Source organism: Tachypleus tridentatus, chromosome 7, assembly GCF_004210375.1.
Source record: "Tachypleus tridentatus isolate NWPU-2018 chromosome 7, ASM421037v1, whole genome shotgun sequence".
Taxonomy (NCBI): Eukaryota; Metazoa; Arthropoda; class Merostomata; order Xiphosura; family Limulidae; genus Tachypleus; species Tachypleus tridentatus.
In genome coordinates, this window is record NC_134831.1 from 51035560 (window position 1) to 51049293 (window position 13734).

General features: G+C 31.8%; 1 protein-coding gene across 2 annotated transcripts in view; it reads right to left on the minus strand.

Moving 5' to 3' along the window:
* Positions 1–13734, minus strand: part of LOC143255641 (A-type potassium channel modulatory protein KCNIP1-like) — a 353607-nt gene that overhangs the window by 89180 nt on the left and 250693 nt on the right. Inside the window, exon 1 of one of the 2 annotated variants that reach the window (XM_076511616.1) lies at positions 8103–8347. The exons of the other annotated variant lie outside the window; for it this stretch is intronic. Coding sequence (XP_076367731.1) covers positions 8103–8262 — 160 coding nt within the window. The 5' untranslated portion in view covers positions 8263–8347. Of the gene's footprint in view, positions 1–8102; positions 8348–13734 lie in introns of those variants that run through there. 2 annotated transcript variants of the gene reach the window in all.

Genomic DNA, 13734 nt, shown 5'->3' on the forward strand with positions numbered 1-13734 from the left:
GAAGTCTAATTACGTGTCCACGATTAACCGTTTCTCTTGAGCTTTTGTTTCTGTATTCGCATAATAATTCGAAAAGAAAGAAGTACTGAATTAAAGATGTGTTAGAAATGGGCAGATAAAACATGTAAGTCATCAAACACGTTATTTGCAAACATAGATTAGCGAAAACTTCGGGAAACGATGACGTATTTCTTTATAGCTCAAGACTACTTCCACACACAGAGCTTGGTGCAATACTGCGCATGTCTAAATCGCTTAACGTTGAGATGTTTTAAATAATTAAGTAGGCAACGACACATTTATCTCCTCGATTAATGCGGTTTCTAGAAATTTTCAAAATTATAAACCGTTTAAATACTGGGTATATGGCTATATGGATGGTCTTTAATATAGGAAACAAAATCTTGAACATACATCAATCCAGATACTCATGTAAGGTTAGTATAAAGGTGTAAACAGAGAAGTATTATTTCTAGTAATATCATCTGATTCATTTGCAACTACATTTCAGTATATAAAATTTATATACAAAATAATGCTTAAACCTTCTAAAATTTCGTCAACATGAATAGTTTTTATACAGATACTTCTTCTTTCTCAGACAAGGTCAAAATGTAAACCTATCTACAATTAAAAATACTCTTAATTAGATCACCAATTTACTTCAAATTAGATATAGCGTTATTCACTAACAGAAGAAAACGTAATAATTTTATTTTTCTTGTCCTTCCTTACAAGTTTTATGTTAGTGAGATTTCTTCTTTAGTAAGTATAATATACTCACAAAGTTATTTAACATATTCAGTACTTTTCTGTACACAAGGAAATTTTGTACACGTGGCCTTCAATCTCATTCATCAATGCATTTCTTCATTTGAAAAAAAATAATCCAGGCTCACAAGCGTTCCAAAGTATTTTGCCTTTTGAATAACTATATTAACAAAAATAAAATGAAAAATAACAAAAAAACAAAACAAAGAAAGAAATACTGTTTAAATTACAGAGAAGATATACCGAGTCGAATAGATGAATTAAAATATAAATCATGATCTTCTGTCTACTCGTACAATGTTGGTTAAACAAATCAAGCAGTATTACAAACTAAAACTATGATTAGTGAAAATAAGAGAACTGTTTGACCTTTATTTTTCACGTGCTACATTTTGTTTTAACGACGTACAATATATTCACAAGCTTTTGCTACAGTCTTAATGAAAGCGAAGTATCCCAAGCATGCTTTTTACTAAAACAATACTCTTTTTTGATGACTTTGTGATAAGGCACACAATTTTTCTCGAAACGTCAGTTTCAGAATTGCTTTATCAGGCAGTAAAGTATTGATGACTTAACCTTACTAATCCGAATACCTTATAGGTTGTAGTTATATGCAATGCGAAGCAGATACACAAGTATCTGGAATAAATATCGATTGACTCACTTGAAATATGTTTTAAAATCAATGGGAATGATCTATGGATTAATAAAAGAACTGCTCCATTCATTTGTATATTTGCATCTGAAAAATGTTTGTTCGTGCAGTTTTATGCAAAGTTTGGTAATGTCAATTGCGCTTATATATACATATTGTGTGTATGTGTTTAACATAATCCAGAGTCAGAACTAAATGATAAATAGCTAATATAGTTTCTCGTTCCTTGTTCAACGGTACGTTTTTAGGTGGTACCAACACCGAATGCAGTTTTATGACATGCCCATAAGATATGTATGGGACATACTGTACGGGGAAATAACACACAGAGCTACAAAGAAAAAGTTACTACTGGATAACCTAAGGTGTGACTGATAATTTGGTGTGATGAAAAGAAGAGAGTCAAAGGAAAAACTGAGTCAAGAGTCTGTCCTTCAGTGTATAATCCAAATATATATGCTTGCGTATTTAAACAGTTACAGTTACTAGTGCTAGATGTATAAAAACTCAATCAGTACAAATGGTGGGTTGTACTGTTGTACGTAAGTTTGATGTATACTTTCAATATTTCTACCTATTTAGTTTGGTTCGAACATAGTTTAAATATTTTCAGTTTGCATATGTTATTTCCCCTAACTTGTTTTGTTTGTCTGAAATAAATCAATAGTGTATGAAATCTACTTTCAAAATCAGTTGGAATATCTTTAAAGATATTTCAGATTAGTCCTCTAAGCTTGATACAGAGATCTTATTCAGATTTTAACTTCGTTAAATAAGACATCGTAATGAATCGAGTTAATAATTTCTAGTGGACCAAATGGCGTCAGCATACTACGTTCACATCTCACTACCCTAACAATATCAAAAAGTTGGTTATATTTAATAATATAAAAAACAATTAAGTGGGCTACATTTAATAATATAACAGAAGTTTATGTTGGCTCTATTTAACAATACTACAAAAGTTGAAGTTGATTCTATTTAGTAATATAATAATTATAATAAAACATAAGTTTAGTTTAATACTTAAGTAAAACAGTCTTGCAGGTTTTGTTCAGTTAAAGTGACAATAAAATCAGTTGTATCAGAACACTAATTATAAGTTTAATTTACATTTGTGAGGTAGTGAATCCTGCTTTTATTTGGTCATGATTGCGTTTTATCGCTCATTTATTGTTACTTCTGTCTTTTGGTTTGTCTTTTAAAACGTGAATTAACAACCCAGATAATGATGGTTATCTTCAGAATTTTACATGTATCACGGCCTCCCCCAGTGGCACAGCAGTATGTCTGTGGACGTATACCGCTACAAATCGGGTATTGATACCCGTGGTGGGCAGATCACATATAACTCATTGTGTAACTTTGTGTTTAATTCCAAATTAATGAAAAAAAAAAAACTGTATCATGAAATTGCTATCAGTTTTCCCTTGCTGTAATGTACAGATATCATTGACGTTGCACAAGGGTATGTAAATTATGTACAGATATCTTGTACAGGTTTTTTTTTTCAATGTAAATTAGGATTACATGAACTGTAGTCTCGTGATCTAACAAGTGAATAACACCCTACATTCAGCTGTAACAAGTTACTTAACGAGATATAGATGAACAGTACTATTGATGATTATTTCTCGATGTTGTTAGTTGTTTTGTAGTTTAGATACGGAATACCGATAGTTTGGAATTAGTTTTCCTTTTTATTTCTGCTGTTTTCGTAATTCCTTTATGTATTTACTTATTGAAATATTTATTAACCTGCGTTTATATATTATATTGTTCATTAACGTTAATTTTAAGTTCTGGTCAGGCACATATTTTTTTTTACTGCGTTTTGGTAAGTTATCAACTTTCCATTTTAATTATTTGAAAGTCACATTTTAGGTTTCTGTAGTTGTCAAAATATAATAAATTTGTTTTTTGTACAGTCCTGGTTGGAGCTGCGAGCTGTGACTTTAGACCGTTATACATCTCTTTTTACTGATAAATGCATGGCCCGGCATAGCTAGGTAGTTAGGGCGCTCAACTCGTAATCTGATGGTCGCAGATTAGAATTCCTGTCATTCCAAACATGCTCGCCATTTCAACCGTGGGGACGTTATAATGTGATTGTCAATCTCACTATTCATTGATAAAAGAGTAACCATAGAGTTAGTTGGTGGTGGGTGGTGATGACTAAACTTTCAGCCGTGGGGGCGTTATTATGTAACGCGCAATCCCACTATACATTGGTAAAAGAGTAACCCAAGAGTAGGTGGTAGGTGGTGATGATTAGTTACCTTCCCCCTCGTCTTATATTGCACAAAATTCAAACAGACAAATGCATCGGAAAATATTCAAGAAACTATATTTTAAAAACATTTATTTTCAATAACGAAGAACAAAACTGATCTATGAAAAATAGTTTTATTTTCATTTTGAAATTTACCTTAACATAATTTTCCTAATATATTTTATCAAAACATTTTGTATTAAATTAAAGAATACGAATTACTAATTTTAAAAGGAAATCAAGTGAAGTATTAGTACAAAATGTTTTAATCCACATGCTAACTTATTTGAATTTAGTTAGTCCCACCATTTGTAGATAGTATTTATCATTTAGATTTGAATAGATAACTGATAAAATACATTGTTAAATATTTTACTAGAATGTGTAGAATGTTTACTGTTCAGTATGTTTGTAACAGTATTTTTTCTATCAATCTATAAGTTTATTCATGATGCTATTCAAACACGTAGGTTCAAGAAGTCTTCATAGCAATGGATAAAAATCCTATAATACAAATGCTTTTGAAAGGTGGACCTTTCTTTTTCATGGACATATATAAACACTGTACTGTAAGTAAGCCAACAACAAAAAATACTCAACAAGTGTTACGTATCAGATTAAAGTATCCCAGTTTTTGCTGCTTTGATTATTATGAAGAGCAATGGAGACTTCAGAGAATATAACTCCTTGCTTTACTTCTCACTAGATAAATTTAGATTATTTTCAATAAAGTAGAAGATTTTTATAAAGTTATCAGAATGCTATCACGCCTTTTACTTAAAATGTTCTTGCTTTATGTTTTTCCATAATAATTCTTCTGTATTTGGGTGATTAATGTTTAGAGTTCCAATACAAGCATTTCTGATAGCCGATTTTGAAAATTTTAATCAGTAGATTTCTTATATGCTAAGATTGCTTTGAAGAGGTAGACACATTTAACAAATGCTGAGTCGATAGAAAATAAATTATTTTGAGTATATATTTTATTCATTGTAAGCCTAATTTCAACTTTAAAGTACACAGCTATATATATATATACATATATATGAATGTTCTTCCCATCAGACAAACGTTACTCCAGAAATGTAAATTAAACGCTGCGCAGCTATAAAGGGTATAAAATATTTGATTGGCTCAATCCACAAACCATGTTTTTCCTTATTATTTTTAACTACAAAATCTTATATGCACTACAGGCTATGGGTACGTTACGAGCGTGATAGTCACTCATTTAACGTAAATGTATAGAAGTTGGTTGCTGCTGGTGGCTGATTTCTATCTGGTTAGTAGTGCAAAATTAGGGACAACGCTATAACTCAGTAACTCTGTCGTAAATACAAGTAGTAGTAGTGAAATCCTTTTTAAATTGAAAATTGTTATTCCTTAATAAATTTTCAACTTAACCACGTAACTACTTATTTTGTTGTTGTTTCACCTAATAGTCTCTAATATTAATAAGGCCCGGCATGGCCAGGTGAGTTAAGGCGTTCGACTCGTAATCCGAGGGTCGTGGGTTCGAATCCTCGTCGCATTAAAGATGTTTGCCCTTTCAGCCGTATGGGCGTTATAATGTTATGGTCAATCCCACTATTTGTTGGCAAAAAAGTAGTCCAAGAATTGGCGATGGATGGTGATGACTAGCTGCCTTCCCTCTAGTTTTACACTGTTAAATTAGGGACGGCTAACGCACATATCCCTCGTTTAGCTTTGCGCGAAATTCAAAAACAAGCTAATATTAATTGACAGTCTTACCATGTAATAAAACAACCTTCTCTTTTTTATCCAATAATCTTCCTATCTCTCAATTATAACTTGTTTAAACAAGATGTATGTGTTTGTTTTGTTATTATGCACAAAGCTACACAAAGGGCTACTCTGTACTCTACCAATCACGATTATCAAAAACCGGTTTCTGGCAGTACAAATCCGCAGATATACCACTGTGCCACTGGGGGAGCAACATTTATACGATAAATACAATGTGATAGTGTCACGGAATGGGCGACTCCAAATTAAATTAGTCGGATTTTTTTTACATATATATTTGAGTTTGATGCTGTAAATACACATCACAAAATAACGAAAAGTTATTAAATAGCGGTCGAATAAGATCTAATCATTGTTTGTATACAGAAAAATGCATATGCAACTTCTCAAAGTCATATTTGATGAATAATAAAGTATATGTAAATTAAATGTTAAAAACTCTCAAGATGAATCTAGATGTTGTTTGTTATTAAGCACAAAGCTACACAAAGGTTAGAACAAATTCACTTAAGTAGACTTACATATCCTGGAATATTTGTATATATATTACAATAAACCATGTTGTCACTTCAAAGCATCTCTATTAGCACTTAAAAATCTTCTTCTTACCCGTAACGACTTTAATCTGAACTTGTTTGAGTTCGGTATGTAAGCCAAGATTTTTTACATATGGGTGGGTGGCGACGGGGATTCGAAGTAAAGAACCTCAGATTGTGAGTCGAGCACCCTAATAATCAGGTCATAACAGGTCCTCTTTTAGTATATTCAAATATTTATTATTAATCAATAAAGCATTTTATTTGCATTGTGAGGTCCTCTTAAAAGCAAAACTATTAAAAAACGGTGAACAATAAACTTATAAAGACACATTTCTATAGTTACTTTTTTACCTTGTAACTCTTTAAAGATGTTGACTTTATTGTTTTCTTTCCACAAAATTGTAACTTTTTCATTTTCAAAAAATACGCATATATCAAACTCTACATTTATAACCAACTGTAGATAGACAAAAAATAAAAAAACGAACGCATACCAACTTGTTTTTGTAAATGGATGATACAGAGAAGCGATACCATATGTGTATGATAATTTATGATTGCTGTTAAGGTGCTCCCAAGCGATTTATTTAGGAAACCCAGTGGATGGTTCTACATCAAACTACATGCAGTAAAAAAATTTGAAATGAAAGGCAATTTAAGCAAGTATGAGAAATAATTCAAACTTTATTCTACATTCTCGAGTTACAGTTAAAATTGATAGTCATTTAAGTTAAAAGGAACATGTTTCTAATTACATGGAGATAAAACAAGGGATTCGATTATCCGAGGTGGACAGAGACAATAAAACCCACTGTGTGTTTGAACCAAACAAGAAATATAATTTTAAATAAAAATAAGCCAGCTTCATTATGTAATTGACTTTTTTATTATATCAATGATATGTATGCTGATGTGATCGTATATCTTGTTAAAGACACATTAGCTCAAAATTATTTTTCATTAACAAGAGATAGACATTACTCCGATATAAATACTAAACGTGTTAATGTTTCATAAATTAGCAAGTGTGAATTAAGCATATTTCTTTGACAGAATTCATAATTTCTGGAAATAACTTTTATTTATGGTTCTCGTCATTTGGACATAGCACCTTCACCAGAATCTTTGTTGCTTTTAGTATACAAATTAAGTTTTCGCCAAAAGAGTAAAACCAAAAAAATTCAGTTCTATATCACAATACAACTTTTCACGTTTACAGCACATTAAAAGGTTCCACTTATACTCCAGCCCACCCTGTAACACAGCGGTATGTGTGCGGACTTATACTCCTAGAAACCGGGTTTCGATACTCGTGATGGGCAGAACACAGATAGCCCATTGTGTAGCTTTGTGCTTAATTCTAAACAAACAAACTAAATATACTCCAGAATTAGTACTAAAAAATAAACTCGAAGCTTCATTTCTACAGCTCTGAGGTCTTTCGCATACACATACATACATATCTAGAAAATTGATTCAAACATCACTGATTTAAAGACACCTAAAAGCACAATCCATGTTACTATGGTCATATCGTTGTAAGAGATAAGTATTGTATTTTAGACGATCTGGACAATCAGATGAAAAGGTTTAGTGATACTTCAGACTTTTTTATAAAACAAAATTAATCGCTTAATAGATTTTGTCACATCATGTAATGAACATAAAGAATATTCTTGAAAAACATGATATCTCTATCGATATGTGGTTGACATATGGGGCACTTGCATGATTCATCATCCCTGCCTTACAAACCATTTATAAACAAAACACCATTTACAGGCGACAGCAACAGTTGAGCTGGTTAGCTTCATCTATGTATATGGAAAAAAACAAAACAATATATGTACCAAAATACTACATAAATAGTGAAGGCGTTTTGCAGCTATTTACTGATTATAAGAATGATCCAAGAACGAAAGAAAGACCATTATCCTGGTTGATCACTGCGGTTTTGAAGGTTTATCACATATAATATTATCTATTTATTTATTTTGTACTTTGTAATTAACAATCTGATATGCCTACTTAACTATATACACAAAACCACTGACTTCTGATTATTATAAATTCTCCGTAACTACTATAAACTCACCAATTCCCATCTTTATCCCTGACCAGGTCTCTCTTAGGAAAGTGACGAATCGACGGTAGAAGGACTGCCTATTGTTTCCAGTACTAGTATGTCTTCTATAGTTTCTGTGCCTGCTAGGATTGTCCCTAGTGTCCGAATGTCCATACATCATGCCGTGCATGATTAATGTTGTAATAAATGTACGGAAACACCAGTGCGTATTTCACGAATACTGATACAGTACTGGCAACAAGAAAGACACTTGTTGAATGTAACAACGGTAACAGAGTTGGGTCAGAATCGTCTTTCTGAAGACAATGTAAACACTAAGCGAACTAAGTGCTCTTACTAGTGCAATCGAATTAGGTACTAAAACACCTTATACGGATATTAATTTCTGCATATGGTAAAAGCCAAAGGCAAATGTGTAGATCGGACTAGACTACTCGAGATGCTTTCCAGTTTTCCACAGCGTGTCAGACAGGCGACTGGCACTGGTTACAATCTACACGAGCGGATTATGCTTTGGACTCGCCCTCAGTTAAAGTGACGTAAACGCACTGAATACTTGCTGGTCAAGTTGACTGGAGCCTGTTGCATGTAATCGTCATATGCAAAATACATATTTTATTTTTATATGGACTGCGTATTTAAGAGGTTGTTCATAATTATTATGAACTGAATAAACAGCTCGTTACTGTTGAACAAAAAGTTTCTGCTATGGAAGTAAGGGTTTTATAAGATAGCTTATCGTGTTTTTGACATCTTATTGGTATGCATGACAATGAAGCCGATGTCTTTATTAGTAAAACGCTGGTATAAATATTTCGGATTCGAAGCAATTTGTATTCTGCGAATAAAAGAACAACTAAGCGCGAACTTAATTAGTATAGTATGATATTAAGTTTGAATAATATTTTAAATGTAAAATTATCACGTATATAGTATAATACCTGTTCACTGCATAATTATGTATTGTTCAATACTTTTGCGATCTGAAAGTAAGAACAATATGTTTTTCGTCGCAAACTGTAAATTATCTTTATTTTTATCGTTGAAGATAAAACTTTCATAATACAATGTTTTCCTATTTACGAAAAAACAGTTTAGAGTTGTCAAGGGGATATAAGGTTCAGCGAGTTTGTGTGTGTTATTAAAAGTTTAATAATGTGCCCTATCTGAACACCTTCGTGGTATTGTACCAGTAAAGTACGTCGCGACAGCGCAGCTCCCAGCGATATGATTCTTACCACTGCGTACTGCTGCAGTGTAAACAGAGCAATGTTATTCTAAAGGGTGTCGAATAAAAATTATCTCAATCAAGTTCCAAGAAAGTTCTTAGTGCTTAAGTCTGCTTAATTGGAGGGCCAGATATCACACGTTTCTTACACGTTCGTACAATAACTTATCAAATATGATACTCAATAAAAAGAATCCAATCTCAAGCGGTCATCGTTAGATGAATCATGGTTCATTTGATGCCCACGTTTCAGTCGGTGTTATATATTAATGGTACATGAAAGTAAACAAAAAACTAAACTTCGTATATGTCAACACACAACGAGCTTCCACCTCAACATTAACTCTTGTTTTTCAATCTACGAGAGTAAACATCTGCGCAACGGTTAACACTCTTTAATATTATGTTACATAAAATGACGAAATCTTTGTAGTTTTGGAGTAGTACATGCAGAAACTATAAAGTTCACGGTTTTCTTATGGGCAACACTTCTACTGCACTTATTTGAAAATAATTTAAATTCGCATTTTAATTGTAGTTTTACAAATACAATTAAAGTGCTAATCAAGGAAGTTGATGAGAAGAGCTTTCAAGATATAGAAATAAAGGAAACAGAACAAGATAAAGATAATTTATGAATATCACATGAACACAAGATGATGAGTTTATTAAGAGTGAGTGAAATTTAAAAAGCATGTTTCTTTGATCTCCCTGACACACTGAAAAATAACACATTGCAGCATCAGAAATGGCGCGAAAATTGAAGAGCAGTTAATCAGATTATATTATGGTGTGTACAAACAATTCTACACCATATGAAGAGAAGCTTCAGTGAAAGTGCTAGACACATTTTACTGGAATGTTATTTTAGAAGAAATGAAAATAGTTTTAATAGTTCTTTCCTTTTCGATCATTTCTCTCAATGATGACATAGGCAGTAAATTGTAGTTTTTTTCTTACTTTGACAGTGGATTTACATTACACAGAAATACAATGAAAATAGCATAGGTATATACAAAATGTACATCTTTTAAGTTACAAGATATCTTCGTCGTTCCAACAGCTACACAAATCATTTTCACAACAGCGGTTAGTTATGTGTTCAGATGAACATTTATAAAATCAGCATATTCATAGCTGTTACTTCTACATCTACGAACACCTGTTATATAAATGAAAACTTTTTGTGTTGGCATGCCAGAGAGCACGTATTCACTGATACTTTATAGCAGTTGAGCATTGAGGTCAAAATATGTACAATATATTCCCGAAAAATAAGCAGTATTTAGACAAGCACAGATAGTCATTATGCAAAATGAAAAGACATATTGGTTGCAACAGTGAAGAGAGTATTCAAAAATGTGTAACTAGTAACTTTTATAGACTGGTGACAATAATCTGTGCTAATTAAACTTGATTCCAGGCATTTATAAAACTTAACGTTAAATTATTTAACAATGTACAAGTACATATTTATATATATATGCGAACCAGAGCTATTATATATAATACACTCTTATCATTTTACATTTAAAATATTTTAGAAAACGTTGCAGGTGTACAGTAATATTTTATTCTTAAGGTCAGTTAATGTTATACAATAGAATAATAATTTTATTTTGAAAGCACTTTAGTGTCCTTTATTAATGTTTTAGTATTCTGATGTTTCAGCCCAGTATAGTAATTAAGATATTTTTGTTGACAAGTATCTCTGCAGTAGGGTGTTTGTCTTTTCATTATCTTTGAGTGGAAGTTACTTAGTTTTAACAAATATGTTTCTCTATTTTGTTACTTTATAATACATAAAATTAAGGCTAATAGATCGGGTTTCTTATAGAAAGCTCCCGCAATTTCTACTTAGTTGCCAAACATTTTAGAGGGGAGGGTAATGCTAGTTCTTTGCATATTCTTTTTTGGTCCAATAGCAACAAAAGCAATAAAATCATTTTTATGTATTTCTATTACCTAGACTGAATGTACTCGTTTTGTAGAAATTCAAAATTTTTATTTTAGCATTTATCATTTAGACACTTAAAACTTAGTATAAACTGTCAAATTACTTTCAAATAAGTATGAAATATCTTGTTTAGAAAACAAAATAAGAACAGTTCTAAAAGATTCGTGAGTAAAACATAGTCGAATTGGTTAGACGTATTTATATCGCAGTTGCTGATTCGTTGTTCGAGGACTTGTTTATATCGAAAATGTTGGTTCGTTATTCGTACGTTGTTACCTTTATTCTTTGAAAATTTCTAACTACCTGATGATTTATTCACGATGAATATAGAAAATGTAAAACATATGCAAGCCAGAAATTAAAAACAATAGTAATAACTTGCCTAGAGCTCAGATCTAATTAAAATTTAATGACCCAATATATAAAAGGAAAGACGGGTTAGCATGGATTCCCCATTCTCTGCTTTGTTTGGGTTCCCCTCTGGGACAGCGGTAAGTCTTCGGATTTACGAAGGGCTAGATTTGCTTCGGTGTACCCAGCAGATAGCCAGATGTGACTTTGTTGTAAGAAAATACACAAACATGCCTTTGCTTGAAGTTTTTAATGGATAATTTAGAAAAGTAATTGTTTTGTGATGAAAATAATATAAAACATGTTAAATATTTGTTTAGATATACTGATGATATGATATGTCTTTGGGCAGCCTCCAAACGTCAACTCTACAAGTTTACAACTTTTGTCAGTTCACAAAACAAATTTATTGTATTTAGTATGGAATTTGGTGAAAACGGAAACTATAACTTTGGACTTAAATACTGACATAAATAATGACGTACATTCTTTCAAAATCTTCAAAAAACCAACTTATAATGACACCATCATACATGCTTCTTCAAAACGTCCAAAGTGTCACAAATCGGCCGTTTTCCATATATTGTTACAGATTCTAATAACTGTACCCTTGTCATCTGAATGCAGATTATCAAACTGAATTAAAGACTTTAAAACAAATTATTGTTGCAATAGTTGTACGACTAAGAACGTTGTTGTTTGAAAAACTGAAAGCCATATATTTAACATCAACATATCTACATTCTGTTCCAAACGACAACATAAAAAACGAAATTAGAAATCCTTCTCACAAAAGAAAGAAACCTACTGTAAAACCGACCTAGGAAAATTGTGCAAGAACAAATACAGAATTAAAGAGTACAGCAACAGTGTTGTTTCCCAATTCACGTGTCAAGACTGCAATATTGTATATACAGGTCAACAGGGTCAACATAGAAAAGATAATTGAAAAACAATTGAAAAGCTGTACATTAAAAGAAACAGATTCAATCTTTGCATTCAACCTTATAGAAACTAAACATCAATTTGATCTGAAAAAAACTGCAACATCTTACATATCTCTGAAATTAGGAAAGAATTAGATACTCTGGATATTTTTGGAAGTTAATAGAAGTCTAAAAATAAATCCAGAAAATGTTCTGAACGACCAAACCGATTTAAGCACCTCTTAATTTTTTTATCACACTTGTCTCTAGACGAAAGTCAAAGGTACTTCCCTCTTTTTGTTCCAACATATATATAAACTCTGTTATGAATCGTTTCAGTGTTCCAGTCTTTACCTGATGACGGCTTCACTAGTGAAATAATGTTTTCAAGTAAATGACGCATTTGTGAAACGTACTGTTGTCTTGTTTTGCCTCAATTTAAGTATCATTTACGTAGTTACTTGATGGATTAATAGTTACACATTCCGATTCTATAATATTGCAATAAAAAGAGAAATGCTGTTCCACCCAGAATGACATATCCGCTAAACTAAACCAATAAAAAAACAATCACTTATCATTTAAATATTCATACAGCCTTCGTTTAAAATCCCTTAAATTTACTGCATCCGCTATATCTAAAGGCAATTTAATCCAAATTAAGGTTTCTTTGTTTTTCTTATAGCAAAACCACATCGGGCTATCTGCGGAGCTCACGAGGGGAATCTAACCCCTGATTTTAGCGTTGTAAATCCGTAGACTTACCGCTATACTAGCGGGGGATCAAAATTAAGGACAACTACTCTGTTAGAAAGATAAATATTTTAGTAGAAGATAGCTCTCATTCTGACAAAATTTATACAACTGTCACCATTAAATATGAGTAAACGGATGTGTAAACTCTATCAAGGCCCTGAAAAATCAAAAACACCTCAAAGAGATTCATTTTAACTCTTCTTTTTTTCAAGATAACACAAGTTTATGCATTGTAATCTATCCTCGTATTAAAAACTTTAGCCAAAATATCATCTTAATAACTTTCCTCTAATTATTTTCTAACAATTCAATAAACTTTCTAAGATAAATAATTCAAGATTGTAGAATATGAATAAACGGAGTTCAAAATTAACAGGAACAGTAAGGTGTTCTCACTCTCTGGTGTACGAGAACATTTTATTT